Below are 15976 nucleotides of genomic sequence, written 5' to 3'. Positions count from 1 at the left end.
TTAAGAATTTTACATCAGAAACCCAAAAAATAGCACGTGTGTTTCGTCTTAAGAATGTTTCCAAAAGCTTACATCTTAATCCCTGTTTGGTTCTTCCCTGTTTACATATACATAAATGGCTTCCATCAAAAAACCAAAAAAACCCACACGCCCCTCTCTAATAAAAATAAAAATAAATAAAAACAAGAAAATTCATAGCCGATTCGAATAGTGCCCTCGAACGAATTTACCAGGTAATAATTTCACTGTCCTCTCGTTTAATCTTCAATTTCGTCATTTGTTTCTGTCTTTTTTCTCTGATTCTAATCGGAATTTTAAGTTACGAATTGGGTTTCCGTTGTTCTTGAACATCGCTGCTTGAATCTCTGGAACTCTGTCTTTTTTCCATGTGATTATTGAATTGCGCGAAATTTGGTGTTTTCAGGTTTTTTTCTGGTTAAGTTCCAGTTAATATTAGCGTTTTAATCAGTTCGTGGGAGATTGCTAAATTTGTCTTCGAGCTAAATTTCTATCTAGGTTTTATTTGTTCGAGTATCGGAACTTGGAAATTGTGTGCATTTGTGTCTTTCCTGATTTTATATTGGTGGTATATGATAAATATGCTGATGGAAAGAATGTTGGTGATTAGGGTTTATGTTTTTGATTGAAGAGAGTGGTTTTTCTAGCATCTGGGATTTTCTTGGAAGTTGAAGATTTTGATGAAGAATTTGATCTGGTGAATTTTGAGAAGATGATGCCCAGTCAAAAATTTTCTCGTATTGACAGTTTGGAGATAAGATCTCTGATTATTCGAAGGATTGGGCATCAAAGAGCAGAGAAATACTTTGATCAACTGAGGAAATTGTTTAGCCTGAAGATTAGCAAGAGTGAGTTTGATAAGTTTTGCATTAGAATCATTGGGAGGGAAAATATCCCTCTTCACAATCAGCTTATCAGATCAATTATCAAGAACGCTTGTGTTGCAAAGGTTCCTCCTGCTAGAAGTGTTGGAAAGGTGGGAAGTAATCTCAGTGTAAAACTTGGTAATGGATACCAGAGGAATTGCCTTCAATCACTTTATGGTGATGCCTTTCCTCCTTCCCCTCGCAAGGGCAGGTCTCCCGTTAATCGGGAACGCAAGTTCAGGGATCGCCCCAGTCCACTGAGGCCGCTAGGAAAGCCTCAAATTGTTACATGTGATGAATCAGTTTCCAAGGCGCAAGAGCAACAGAGTGCTACTGAATTGGTTTCGCTTGGTAGCAGACCCCCAGTTGAAGTTGCATCTGTGGAAGATGGAGAAGAGGTCGAGCAGGTTACAGGAAGTCCAAGCATTCAGAGTAGAAGTCCAGTTACTGCTCCGCTTGGTGTTTCCATTAACTTTGGTGGAAGTCGAAAGTCTCTTTCTAATTCAGGTTTCTGTAGTATTTACCATCATGACACATGTCAAAACAGTGGTGAGCTACCTGATACGAGATCTTTGAGAAGTCGTTTAGAGCGAAAATTGGAGGAGGAGGGTATGAACATTTCAGTAGATTGTGTTAATCTGTTGAATAATGGGTTGGATACCTACTTGAAACAATTGATTGAGCCCTGTATGGCTCTGGCTGGATCTAGATGTGGAAATGAGCACTTAAAACAAGTGAGTGGCCACTTCATGCCTGGTCTCAATGGAATGTTACCTGGGAGACACATGCAAAGACCAAGAAGATCTGTTTATGCATCCATGTCAGATTTTTGTGCAGCAATGGAATTGAATCCACAAATACTAGGAGGAGATTGGCCTATACAGCTTGAAAAAATATGCTTGCGGGCTTCAGAAGACTAAAGTCTTAGCTCATAAACTGGCGGTATATGGATTCATCCAACATGATTTCATGGATTTAGTCACAGTTAGTGAATGATTCAGTTTCTTGAATTTATTCTTACTCATATCGTGGTCTTCTGATGTGGAGCCGTGGAGTGTCACAAGGCATTGTCCAGAGGAATAAACTGTAGAAGTAGCAGGGATCAAGTGGAAAAGGTCATGTTCAAATGTCAGTGTTGATTATTACTGGGAACGGGGGCATGTTTATAGGGTAAATGTACAATTCTAGATACACCTGAGCCCCATGATATATCTAGAGTTTAACACCATTCTTCAGTCAACATCTTGTTTTTCTTTTGTCTTTTGTCCTTTTTCTTTCTTTTTCTCCCTAATGTACCAAGTTTTGAGTAAAAGAAAGCATATTTTAGTTCTGAGTGGTCAGAAATTCTTCGGTAGATTTTTAACTAGGAATGGACTTCTTTTTCTTTTTTCAACTAAATGGCATTATTTTGGACTGCCTTGTTCTTTTTTCAACTAAATGGCATTATTTTGGACTGCCTTGTTCTTTTTTCTCCCTGCCTGGTCTTGTGCTGCAAGATACCAATCAGGTACCATGAATACAATGTTCTCTTAGAAAATTCTTAAAGAGAGTAAAAAGTAGTAGTCAACTAACAAAAGATCTTTGAATCAGTATTCTGTATTCGTATGCTAATTACCATTTCAAGCAAATTGATGTTTCATCCATGTGAATTAATAGTTCAGTTAGGTATCATATCCATGTAGAAAGGGGAAATTATCAGTTTTTCAGGGCGGTGAAAGTTGATACTTCACTTATCAGGTAGAACTAAGATATAACTGATACTGACATTGTTCCCTTGGTGAATTCATTGATCTCGGTAAGACTAGTCTGATGCCATTAGAAATCAGTTTTGGACTTTGCGGACGTTCTTCTGGAGGTCTGCCTTTCTTTCTTGAGAGTTTTGTTAGTATTCTTTCATGGCTGTACTCTTCTGCTTATGATAACACTGTATTGACATTCATATTGCTGGAATAAGATTTGCTCCCCACAATGGTAAATGGTATCATGTACTTGCCAATATGTGATTTCATACGTTCAAATTCATTCCGGTCCATTTACAGGTATAAAGTCCCCCTTTTCCATTTCTATTTCGGATGGTTAAGTGGGTGGTTGACAGACTTGTGCACTGTTTAAACGGATTTGATAACGTATCAGTGGATGCAAAGGGAAGTATCAATGTGGAAATATCTTTCACTCTGGATCCCAAAGATTTATCTGTTCCCATTTTAGGACAATTGAATTTACAACCTCTTTGTCTTCCATTTCACTTGACAGCCGTTGGTAAGCAATGGATTTTCATATCTATGGACAGTCTACATGACATACATGGCAAGTCTGGAGAAAGTGAGCACGATAAGAAACAAGCCAAATATCCAGTTGACTAACTAAACATTTTCCAGTTCTCTTTCTTTTTTTGGATCTTAGATTGACTGTATAATGCCGTTGGAGGAGTGATATGAACTTAATTCTTTTAGGGTGTCTTTGGGAAAGCCATGCTGTGGTGGAAACTAAACTGAGAAACTTGGAGCTAATTCAACTAACGGATAGCAATGAATTTCAAGCTTTATCCAGTATTCCTGAGAGAAACTTTTGAATACTTCCACATGTTTTGGCGAAGCAGCGATTTGATGTTTATGGGAAGATGCTTGCAGAATCTGTTTCGTTAATCTTCTTATAAACGGATATTAGAATTAACCTTAAAATGCTAATCATAGCACATCTATTGACATTGCTGCTTTCCTTGTTTAGAAAATTGAAAAGGGTACTTTGCTGCAGACTTGTGAGTTTGATCATGCTGCAATCTTCTTTACGAGGATGCATCATGTAATATAAAGAGTTGAACTTTGTGTTTTCTTTTATGAAGTTAAATTTTTAGAATAATCAAATTAATAGCCAATTATTTTATATAGTATCTGTTTTTGTTTAATAAATTTCTGTCGAAGGTATAAAGAATCTATACACTTTTGGCCAAGTAAATTTGCAAGTGACTTTTCTATTAGTTTTAGTTTTTGAGATAATCTATTAGCAACCAGTTATTTAATAACAGATATATAAAGTGCATATGCAGCATGTCTTGAACTAATGCAAACTAAACCTGAAAAGATTACCAATGATTTGTTCTTGGTCAGATCAAGTTCAAATCAATCCCAGAGGGGAAAAACAAACATTTGAGCCTATATAAGCACGAGATTATATATCATCATGTCCTGTCTAAGCAAACTGAATGAACTCGGTTTCTAGCACACTTCTGACTCAAAGTTGAAACGGCAAAAACTTGAATGTGCATATCATCTTATTCTGTCAACATGAATGTAAAAGAAAGAAGTTCATGGCTGTACTCTTCTGCTTATAATTAAACTGTATTTACATTCATGTTGATAGAATAAGATGAGATTTTTGCTATTTCAACTGCTATTCAGAAATGTGCTAGAAACTGTGTTGATTTAGTGCTCAGACACTATATGATGATATACCCTCTTCTGCTTATAGGCTCAAATGTTTGTTTCCCCCCTCTGAGATTTGATTTGAATTTGATCTGGCCAAGAGGGACAAAAATTCCCATCTAGGTATCATTGGCAATCTTTGCAGGTTTAGTTTGCATTAGTTCAAGACTTGTATCAGTACTTTATATGTAAAACAAGATTATTAATTTGATTGTTCTTACAAATTTAACATTTATAAAAAGAAACATTCTAATTATTCTAAAAATTTAAATTTATAAACAAAAACATCCAATGTAGTTTTAGTCTTTGCCTTCTTTTAGCTCCCAAAATTGTCTTCATAGGGTTACACGTTTAGAGAAAAAGTGTTTAGCTGCTTTCAAGAAGTAATCAGTTGAATGCAAATCTTGGCAAATTGAACTCAAAGCAAGATTCTCTGTTACAAATAGTTCAATTCTTTCCATTACATGATGCTTCCTGTTAAAGAGGATGCAGCATAATTAAACTGACAAGTTTGCAGCAAACTACCCTTGTCAACTCTCCAAACAAGGAAAGCAGCAATCTCATAAAGTAATTTCAACGGATGAGCTAATTCTAATATCCATATGTAAGAAGATCAACGAAACAAATTTTTTCCCATAAACATCAAATCATTGCTTTGGAAAAACATGTGGAAGTATCTAAAACTTTCAAGAATACTAGATAAAGTTTGAAAATTGTTGCTATCAGTTAGTTGAATCAGCTTGTAAGTTTCTCAGTTCAGTTTCGACCCCAGCATGGCTTTCCAGAAGAGATGCTAAAAGAATTAAGTTGATATCACTCCCCCAAAGGCATTCTCCAGTCAATCTAAGATCCAAAAGAAGAAAGAGAACTGGCAAATGTTTAGTTAGTCAACTGGATGTTTGGCTTGTTCCCGATTGTGCTCACTTTCTCCAGACTTGCCATGTATGTCATGTAGACTGTCCATAGATATGAAAATCCATTGCTTACCAACGGCTGTCAAGTGAAAATGGAAGAAAAACAGGTTAAACCGTGCACAAGTTTGTCAACCACCCACTTTCCCCATCTGGAAACAGAAATGGAAAAAGGGGACTTTACCTGTAAATGTACTGGGATGAATTTGAAGGTTATGAAATCGCATATTGGCCAGTACATAATACCATTTAGCAACGTGGGGAGCAAATCTCGCTTCAATCGAGCAACAATCTCTGTTCTGCTTTCACCTGAAATAAGCAATCAACAAAATACTTAAGACATATTATCATCATGTTTCTTAAACAACATACAGCTTAAACATATTCCATACAGAACAGCTTGACCATGTCAATTTTAAATTTAAAGGTAACTGTTTCTTGTTATGAATAAAAGATTTTTCGTTAAGAACCAAAGAGAGGCTTGCATACAGAAACTATGGTCACTTCCCAAAAGTTTGAAATTTATGGTGAAAAATAAAGGGGCAGATATGGTTTGTGCATTGATTAGGAGTAGAATGAGTGGCTGAAACAGTGTAATCCGTTCCAGTATTTGTCACTGAATTAATCGATGCAAGAAATTACCAAATACATTTCAACCACATAAAGAACTTGCCATCAATCTCCAATTGTTGCACTTTGGGTACAGGGAAAAAGGCTGACAATAAATCAGGTATAAGATGCAGTGAAGCACATAGAAAATACGAGGAATCCATGACGTGACTGTTTTCAAGGATATTCATCTTACTAACACAATTCAATAAAAGAGAATGAAACATACCTTGTAGAAATGCATTTGAAGAGAAGAAAACAACTGTCATGGTTGGTCCATAAAGTGTTTGCCCCATGGCCATTTTCTTAAGCGTTGTAATTAGATCTCGCTTTGGAAAGAGTCTTGACAAAAAATTGAACCAGAAGTGAAGAGATGGTCCTAAAATTAGCATCCCATATGACGCCATGCGTAATGTTCTCACCAAATCATAAGATTCTGAAGAGGACTGTGAAATCGTCTGCATATAAATTCAGCAAATAATGATATTAAAGGCAAATTGCTGCAAGAAGCTTAGTGCCAATAAAAGCACATGCTAAAACCTATTTTTCGAATCTTTTATCAGCCACATAATACAATTAGAGGAAGAGGAGTTCCACAAAGAGAATCAGCACTGCACTTAATAAAAATAATTTCAAGATTAGTTGGCATATAAAGGCTACAAAGCCGATGTAAATTCAGCTGTTCCAGCCATATCCAACAAAACCGAGGTCACCGAGGTCCTAAAATATTAGCTAAAAAGAAACTGGTTTCAAACTGTGAGTAGAAGAAGAGCTCATGTCAGAAGTTGATGACCAAGTCATGTTCCAGATAAAAGTTTTTATGGTCGCCCAGTTCAACAGTCCATGAGAATGAAGCTATGCAGACACGTAATTCTCAGGTTCCAAGACGACATTCAGAACATCAAGATTCACATGGAAAAGTTAGGATGGAGGAAAAAAAAAGATATCTTTGTTTTGTATTTTTGTGTTAAGAACAATGCACACCATAAATCAAACAGTCTCCTTGAAATTTCAGAATTTCTTTGGACATTTGAGTGACAATTTATGGATACAAGTCACTCTATATTTTACAAGAGTGTGATCATGGTTTGTGAAAGAGATTTCATTCACAAAAGACAACAGGAGGAAAAGAGAAGTGCAAAAGGTGCAGAGGAAGTAAAAGAGACTTGAAGAGAGAAAAAGAAATGAGGCAGACATACTGACGAGGAAAAAAAATTGAGATCTGATGCCATGCATTTGTCATTCCCTGACCACCACCTCATCTCAAACCTCTCTCGGATCTGACACTTTGCCTCCTAAGAATTGCTTCCCTTATGCAGATAAAGCACTTCAAAATGTTAATTTGAACAGTTTTAGATAGTTTACCATCCTAATGCATCACTTTTTACTAGAATTTTAAATTTCCTACACAAGTGATCGAGATTCAAAAAGATAAGACCCCTAAAAGACATTGATTCCCAGAAAGAATAGGAGAGTATTCAAAGTTCAAGATCTTCCTCTCAAAAACAAGCGCAGGTGTGCACCCTTTAAATGGATTTGGAAAACTGGGGCCCCTCCTAGGATGACTTTTTTTATGTGGGGAAACTGCCAAAGAATACATTTTGACTATCGATATGCTGAAAAGAGAGGTAATACCATGGTTAACAGAGGCTACCTTTGCAAATCAGTTGAGGAGACATGCAACCATCTACTTTTGTGGTGCCCAACGACCTACAGCATCTGAAATTCTATCTTGGGTTTGCTGGGTTTGAGTTGGGTAATGGCTGAAAATGTATATACAGAGTTGTGGGCTTGAACAGGTTATCGTAAGAAGAAAAAAGATTTATTCCTTATTCCACTAACTATTTTTTGCGTTGTGTGGAAGGAAAAAAATGTAAGATCTTTTGAAGGCATTGAGACTAACATTACAAATATTAAAAATAGATGGATCTATATTTTTGCCTCTATTTTGTTAGGTCATGACATCAAAGATTGGAATGATTTTGGATAGGTTATGAACCACTTAATTGACTTGTAATTATGCTTTGTACATGTGCGGTACTCCCTTGGTACCATTGTAAATAATATTACTTCTTTTATATTTCAAAAAAAAGAAAAACAAGCGCAGGTGTGCACATACACATATGTAAAAGATAAGACATCCTCTACCAAATATGGGGATATGGACATCTCTAAGGTTATTTTGTTCCTTTCATTAGATTTGCCAAAGATTTCTTTAGGAGTATGGTTGAGACATTTTTATACCCATACTATTAAGCATTGAATGAGGCCAAAGTATCAACTCTCAAACAAACAGAACTCTGATGGATAGCAAAATTTCAGATTTCTCAAGCAGAACCATGAAAATTTTCAAATTTCAGAACTCTGATGCCTCTCCCTTGTAGAGGCTGAAGTCCGTCGCTCAACCCCATGTTACTACAACTAGGAAAGTGTCCCTTTATAAAAAAAGAAAAGCATCTCCTCAAAACCTGCCAAGAACAGGAAGTCTACTAGACAATATGAACCAAATAGTGGCATCAATTTCTTTTGTATTCACAAAATATCATTTCCCATAAGGGTGGCAAGAATGCCTGCTGCAGAAAGGGAACTGGTCAGGAGCCTGAATAAATCTCAATTGAGCATCCCACTCCCATTCCCTCATCCAGCACCCAAAAAGAAGAGAACAAGCATAGTACTTTCACCTCCATTCCCTTCTAATAGTAGTAGCACCAATTATAGCAGTGCAAAGATTCATCTACAAGAACATGCATATCTTCTAACTTAATCTAATATAAACTATAAATATCCATCAGTAGGAATTTGCAAATACAAACAGTAAAACACTTTTCAAAGGTTCACATCTTTCAGATCCAACTAACTCATTTCAAGCATTGTTCTTGGAATTTCGTAGAACAAAACTTTCATGTCTTCTTTCTTCCATTTTCTCAAGAACCAAACACGAAGAACGTAAAAAGATCCACCTTTGATGAAGAAAACAAGAAAAGAACAATTAACAAATACCCAGGAACTCTTAATCACACAACACTTACCTGAGACGATAAATCAGCGGCAATGTAAATAAGCGAGCAAGTGACACTCTTTGTCAAAACAGGCCAAGACTTTACCATGCCAAGATACCAGCCGACAAACCCGACTTTCGAAAAAGACGCGGTTGATGCAGAAGAAGACGAAGATGAGAAAGAAGAGGTGAAGAGCGAAGGAGACACCTCATACTCTCTGGCTTTCCTGAGAAAATGCAATAACCGAAAGTCAGCTCTAGTCTTCGTCTCTGCATACACTCGGCTAACGGGAATCGGCTGGATTCTGGCGACGGGGTTGGTAAGGTCGGTGATCGTGTTCCTCTGTAACAACCGGGTGATTGTACCGTTTCTCCTCAGCAAAGCTCCGCTCATTTCTACAACTCGTCTTTCTCTCCCCGACCTTACCTTTTCCTTAAAAGATTCTTCTTCTCTCTCCAGTGGATTTGAGATTCGAGCTTCTGGCTATGGGGTTTTCTGGGGTTTTAGAACTCTGACGAACAGAAAGATAGAAGACTTCTGCTTCTTTCGTGGGGTATAAAACCGTCACGGTGGAAAATTGGGGATTTGCTTCCGTTAGGTCAATCGCTACTCGCTCGACGGTACGATATACCTATACTCGCTTTCTCATTCATTCGCTTCTCATTTTTCTTTTTCTTTTTTTTTTCTTTTTAATTTTACTACCGTTCAATTTTCAGTTTTGGTGGCTGAAAATAAGCCAAAGCGAGTACAGGGTCTTATCTAAACTCCCGCGATTACCGTAGTCGATTTGCGAAATTCTTACACGTGTCAAACATCTAAACGCCTACGTGAAGCGCGAGGAGTTGGTTGTACCCAGTTAGTTACAAGACACGTGTTCACCATCCATTAGTTCTTCGCCACGTGTTTACCGACTCTCCGCGTTGCACTTTAGGATTCCTCTTTGTTTTACTCGTGTATATTTTTTATTTTTTTTGCAGTAATACCCCTCAACTTCTTCCTATTTCGCTCCCTATACTGACCAATGATCAGTACGTATCCACAATATTTTCTGTCTTTATTGTATTTTATTATTAATTAATTAAATATATTTATTATTTATTAATATTTGATCATTATTTATAATTTTTTATTTTAAAATTATTTCATCAGTAAAAAACGTTAAATATCTAAATTCATATATAAAATTTAATTTAACACAACCAATTTAAGATTAAATTCGAAGTATATCATAAATAAAATTATTCGTATCATTACCGGACTCGGATTATCTCATTTTTTATTTTTATTTTTCTAATTAGTTGATTTATTTTATAAAAAAATACATATATCAATAAATTTTTGCGAAATAATTTTTACGAGATTCAACCAATTAGTTTGAACTCGTCGACATAAATATATTTCCGCATGCTGAAAAAGAAAAGGAAACTTAAAAGTACATGTAAAATGTTCCATGTCTGTATTTCAATCTCAAATATCAGTTCGGTTATCTATCAACTTATGTAGATCGAACCCTATATTAATATGTCTTCTTCGACAAAGACTGTAATCTCGAGATTTCGATACTCCCAACAATCCCTCTTATTTGCTCGCCAGAGTGGTAAAGTATTAAAACACAACACAGCTTACGGGATGTAATATTTGGTACTACAAACTAACCACCCGTGGATGGGAGGCCAGGGGGTTACTTGTTCATCTTACAGCGAGGGACTGACCAATTCTGGTACTCAGCATCCGAAATCGTAAGGCACCAGTCCCTTCAACTCTGGTCCGTTGAGCCTGTTGTTCTCGTAGCTGCAAAAATTCCAGATAGACGATTTTAAAGTTTCACGATATGAAATGGGAGCATATGAATCGTAACCTTACGCACGAAAGGGTGTAAAGACAATGAATCTGGTGTCAGTTCGTCAAATGTATCGAGCAAATGCAGCTAAACTGAAATGCAGGGGCAACGACAAATACTATACACTCGACCTCACAAATTCTGAAAACTATTATGTTTTCAAACTTTAACGCGAGTGAGAATCCTAATGCTTATAATCAATATTATAAACTTGACCTTACGGTACCTTTCCAAATAACTCGGAAGTCAGACCGATGAAATCGATTTCTCCTATTGCTAAATAGCAGAAACAACCTAACTAATTCATAAGTGGCTAAAGCTAGAACCGGACGAAACCATTCCCACGCCCAAGCTTGCTTCCGTTTCTTAACACTATACAAAAACTTTATGCTTCACTATTTAGATGAGAAGAAAGAGAGAAAGAGAAATTATACCTCTCCATTGGGAAACTCCCAAACGGGCCATCTACTGGAATCGTTCCGCACAAATCATTGTTCGAAACGTCACTGCAACATCAAGCAACCGAAACATAAGATATAAGTTAGAGATGAATAAAATATAATTACAATTCGGAAGCAATCTTTTTAGAATGAACTTACAAAACTTTGAGGTTCGGGAGGTTGGTGAGTTCCCTGGGGATTGATCCGGACAGCTTGTTGTTGTTCAGTCGACTGTACCAACAAGTTAAGATCAAACCAACAAGGATTAACCTCTAAAACATGTTTGGATGAATTGTATGGATATCTCACTGGCTAAGGTAGAGATGCTTACAGAAATTTGAGTGATTTCAACTTGGCAAACGACTTGGGAATCTCTCCCTCAAATCGGTTTCCATACAGATCCATGCTAACAAGGCTTTTCAAGTTACCTAACTCCTCTGGGATCTTCCCTCCTATATCATTCCTGTAAAGCTCCCTGCAGCCCATAATTAAAAAGAGAACTCTGTTATTTCCCCCATGGCATTGGATTTTAAAACCATAAAAAGGGAAAACCCACTTCTTGGTTGGAGGTAAATAACATGTTAAATACTGTTTGGTTCCCAAGAAAATCCAAGGAAAACTATTGCAGCTAGAATTGAATCCCATATTTACCACTAATTGGGCTCTAAGAAATAACCAGGGGAAGTTTGGTTTTGAATATCGCCTTTGATGTCTTAGTCTTGCTTTGGAAATATGCAAACTCATGTAAACAACTCTCTTATTCACACCATATCATGGGCTTTAAAACCATAAACAGGGAAAATACACAGTTTGTTTCTTCTGGGGTTGAGGTAAATGACATGTTAAAATCTGTTTGGTTCCCAAGAAAATCCAAGGGAAATGACTGCAGCTAACACTGAATCTCAGATTCACTTTTCATTTATTAGTCTTGCTTTGGAAATATGTATACTCCCAGATTCCAATCTTAGCATTTAATTTAAAACCCATAAAAAGGGAAAAGCGAACACAGTTTTCTGGAGGCAAAATAACATGTTAATAATCTGTTTGTTCCCCAAGAAAATCCGAGAGAAATCACTACAACTGGAATTAAATTCCAGATTCACCAGTAACTGAGCACGAAGACATTAACATGTTAATAATCTGTTTGTTCCCCAAGAAAATCCGAGAGAAATCACTAAAACTGGAATTAAATTCCAGATTCACCACTAACTGAGCACTAAGACATAAACAAACACGCAGGAAACTATGTTACTCAGTGAAATAACATGATAAGTGAGATTCAAAAACCAAATTTCTCATCAACTAAAGACAAGTACAGTAAAAAGCTAAGCTCAACCGAAGTACAAGTTTAAAAAGTTGAGAAACATAGAAAGAGAAAATTACAAGTACTGCAGATGCTGAAGTTGGCCCAGTTCAGGTCCCAAAGTCCCAGAAATGTTAGAGTTGCCCAAGTCTCTGAAGAATTCAAATCAAGAACACAGAGTAATTAGGATGGTATTAATGAACTCAAATCTCTATCAACCAATAAGAAAACATAGACTAAAAAATATAGATTAATTACCATAAAAACCTGAAAAATAAAAAGGAAAAAAAAAGAAAGATAAAGAAAGGGAATCTTTAATCTTACAAGCGAATTACATGATTGTTAGAATCACAGGTGACATGAAACCAAGTGCAGGCATTAACCAGAGTTGGGTCCCAGCTCTGCAACACATTTCTTGGGTCAGAAAGTCTGCTTCTCAGAGCATGCAGAGCATTTCCTGAAAACAGAAAAAAAAAAAAAAAAAGTACAAAAAAGGTTAAAAAGAACCGAAATTTAAAGAGAAGGAAATCACAAGACAACTTTTTCTTGACGTGTGTTGGATTAACAAAAAATATACAGAAAATGAAAAAAAAAAAAAAGAGAGAGAGAGAGATTTAAGGAAAGAGTAATCTTCAATTAAGCTAAACAGAAAATAGGACTTAACATAAACACTTGGTTTTCCTTTTTGCTAATTTCACTTTCTGGGTATGATTTAAAAGCAATCAAACAGAGAAAAAAAAAAAGAAGAAAACACGAACCCTAGATAAAGAAAAAGTTCATGGGGAAGTGCTAAAAGAGGAAAGTACCTTCAGAATTTGTGGAGATAACAGGGGAGAAATGAAGTGAAGAAGAAAGAAGAAAAAGGAAGATGAGAGGGAGAGGATTCATGTTCCCGGACAGAGAAACGAGAAGGGTAATGGAGAAATTGAAGGCTTAAAGCAAAACCTTCAAAGCAAAAAAAGACAATCTACAAGCAAACCCACTTGCCCACACACACACACGCACATATATATATATCAAAAAAGGAGGAAAGGAACAAGAATGTGTGGGAAAATGCTGAAAAGAATGGCAACAGAGAGAGAGAAAGAGAGAGAGAGAGAGAGAGAGAGAGAGAGAGAGAGAGAGAGAGTCAAGTCAACGTTATGGACTCAATCAGAAATTAGAAAATGAAAAAGAAAACTAAATTGAGAGAGAAAAAAAACTCTGAGTGCTTCAAAAAACAAAAAGTAGAGAGTTGAAGGAGAGAATTTTGGGAGGAGAAGGAAAAGATTTTGGTTTGTGTTGTGGGGGGTGGTGGGGAAGAAAATAAAAAAATCAAAAAATAAAAAAGAGGGAGAGAAAGTGAAGAGTGAATCACGCGTTTGCCGTGAATGAGTACTTCCGACGCGTGGTGTGGGGCCCGCACTTTGGAAAATGGGACCCACTACTCGCACTTGGGTCCCACCACTTCCCAGAGACATAAAAACACACCACCTTTTATTTTTCTTCTTCTTCTTCTTCTTCGGTCCACTTTTTGGTACTTTGCAAAAAAAAATCTCAAAAACTTTAGATCCAACACCTCTTTAATTATTTAAATTATAAATTTATATACATATATACATATATATATTTAAAACATATTTTATATAAATTATATAAAATTAATAATAGTATTTTCTTTTTTTAAAAAAAATATATTATTATTATTATTTAATTGTTTCCTAAATCTATCCACCATGTTCAAATTTGTGGTGCCGGGTCAAAGATGGAAAAAAATAACTTTGACTCCTACACTTCAAGTGGGTTTTAATAAATTTAAAATTAAAAATTTTTATAATTATAATTAGAGGAGATAATTACATGATTATAGAATCTTAAGGGTTTAATTAATTGATTAGCACCTTTTAAATCTATTTAATGTTTTGAAAGATTAATTAAATTTTGGGGGGCCAATAGATGAAACATTCTTAGTGTTGTGAGCATATAAAGGCAGTCTGTCAGGATGCTGTGATAATGTTCAATAATTAAAGCTCTTAATCCCACACTAATGTGTGTTTTATGGAACCAATTTCAACTTAATTTATTTAATCATTTGAATCGAGAATGTTTAAATTAAAATCATAATGGAATCTTTTAATTTGTAAAATATGAATAGTTTTTTTTTTAATTTATAACATAATTAATACTGCAAGATTATAATGAATAGTATATTGGGATTAATTATATCAAAATTTTGGTTTATGTTTGGAATAAATTTTAAATTTATGTAAAATTCATTTACAAAGCCATACCGATTTTTGAAAACGATAAAAATTCTCAAAATTATAAAAAATTGAAGCCGAAAAAATTCATCATTTACCATTAAACATAATGAAATTGAAGTATACTATTCTAATTTGCATAAAACATGTGTAAATATCGGGTTTAGGATGCTTTGCTTCGCCACGTTCCCGGCACTTCACTTCCGAAGCGGTACGCACGAATGAATGTCTGCATGTGTGCTGGATTTGATCGTCTCGATGATCCACGAGACGTGATATCATGATGTTGTGATATCATGTTGTTGTGAGTGACGACAACAACAACAACAACAACAATAAAAATTCAAGAGTCATAGTCTTCGTCGATGGTTGAAATCAATGTCTCACAGGTCATATGTAGTAACAAATGGAGACAGGAAAATTCAACACAAATGGGAGTTCCAGATAGATAGCTTTTTAACTCATAGATGTCTTCAACAGTTTAAGAAAACGAGAAATGACAACGGATTGTGATGCGGATGAAATCTCCACTTAGTCACAACAACTTGTCCTACGATGTTTCTCCGGTTACAACATAGAGTCTAAGCAAGAGCAGTTAAGAGAAAGAATACGAAAACTTTAATAAAATAAACTTTGAATGCGTTACCGTGAAGATGATCAAATCTTATAGAGATCTATTCATAAGTTTTAGTCCACTTCGAGACGAAGATAGGGAGTCTCCTGAAGCTCGAGTGGTGGCTTGATGAAGTGACAAGTCCTAGGCCACTTGTCTACTAGTCATTGATTACCTGTCCAGTACTCGGTGACTTGAGTTTAAGTACTTTGCGACGTGTAACTGACTACACCACATGTGAAATCAAAACCTTGAAAGAAGAATTATGTAATCGTCGAAAATCAGATATGGAATTGTCACGAAGAATAATTGTGAATTCCAGGATGGTCCTGTTGAACTCATGTACATTGCAGTCTCAAGGACAAGGAGGTGAAATTCAAATTTGAGATTCCAATGTGCTATCAGTCTTATAACAGAGTTTCTCATTATAAAACCAAGACAAAATAAACAAAGAGCAAATCTTGCTCACTGTGAACTGGTATTTGACATACATATGTACATACCAACATCAATAGAAGAAAACAGAGATAAGTATAGTTAGTCAGATATGGCTCCAACATTTGCCATGTAAGTGAGTCCTAACAGCATCGTGCATGCAAAACCTATACCCGGAACACAAGTTACTATTGCTTGATTGAAAGTTCCTCGATATTTACATATCTCAAAACATGTCATCATGGTATATCATTTAACACCTAATCCTGAATTCTTTCAC

The 15976-nt window shown here is 35.8% G+C and overlaps 3 protein-coding genes across 4 annotated transcripts; 1 reads left to right on the top strand and 2 right to left on the bottom strand.

The window, feature by feature from the left end:
- Positions 1–34: 34 nt before the first annotated feature.
- Positions 35–2322, top strand: LOC110810490 (uncharacterized). 2 transcript variants are annotated; one of them, XM_022036692.2, is made up of 2 exons: positions 35–233; positions 425–2322. In XM_022036692.2, the coding sequence occupies exon 2, from the start codon at positions 731–733 to the stop codon at positions 1802–1804; it is 1074 nt and encodes a 357-aa protein (XP_021892384.2). In that variant the 5' UTR covers positions 35–233; positions 425–730; the 3' UTR covers positions 1805–2322. The 2 variants fall into 2 exon arrangements, with proteins under 2 accessions (XP_021892384.2, XP_021892383.2); XM_022036691.2 differs by having other exon boundaries at positions 36–233; positions 629–2322.
- A 2375-nt stretch (positions 2323–4697) lies between these two features.
- LOC110810480 (uncharacterized) lies at positions 4698–9361 on the bottom strand. Its single transcript, XM_022036681.2, has 4 exons — positions 8856–9361; positions 6056–6284; positions 5402–5526; positions 4698–5299 (listed from the first exon to the last, which is right to left on the bottom strand). The coding sequence occupies exons 1-4, from the start codon at positions 9216–9218 to the stop codon at positions 5186–5188; spliced, it is 831 nt and encodes a 276-aa protein (XP_021892373.1). The 5' UTR covers positions 9219–9361; the 3' UTR covers positions 4698–5185.
- An 897-nt stretch (positions 9362–10258) lies between these two features.
- Positions 10259–13688, bottom strand: LOC110810476 (leucine-rich repeat protein 2-like). Its single transcript, XM_022036675.2, has 7 exons — positions 13215–13688; positions 12733–12865; positions 12489–12560; positions 11437–11580; positions 11265–11336; positions 11100–11171; positions 10259–10616 (listed from the first exon to the last, which is right to left on the bottom strand). The coding sequence occupies exons 1-7, from the start codon at positions 13294–13296 to the stop codon at positions 10550–10552; spliced, it is 642 nt and encodes a 213-aa protein (XP_021892367.1). The 5' UTR covers positions 13297–13688; the 3' UTR covers positions 10259–10549.
- Positions 13689–15976: the final 2288 nt, after the last annotated feature.

This window comes from Carica papaya, chromosome 6 (assembly GCF_054855325.1).
Source record: "Carica papaya isolate Zhongbai chromosome 6, ASM5485532v1, whole genome shotgun sequence".
In the NCBI taxonomy this organism is placed as follows: Eukaryota; Viridiplantae; Streptophyta; class Magnoliopsida; order Brassicales; family Caricaceae; genus Carica; species Carica papaya.
Note: the sequence above shows the minus strand (reverse complement) of the source record. Positions and strands in the feature narration are given on the sequence as shown.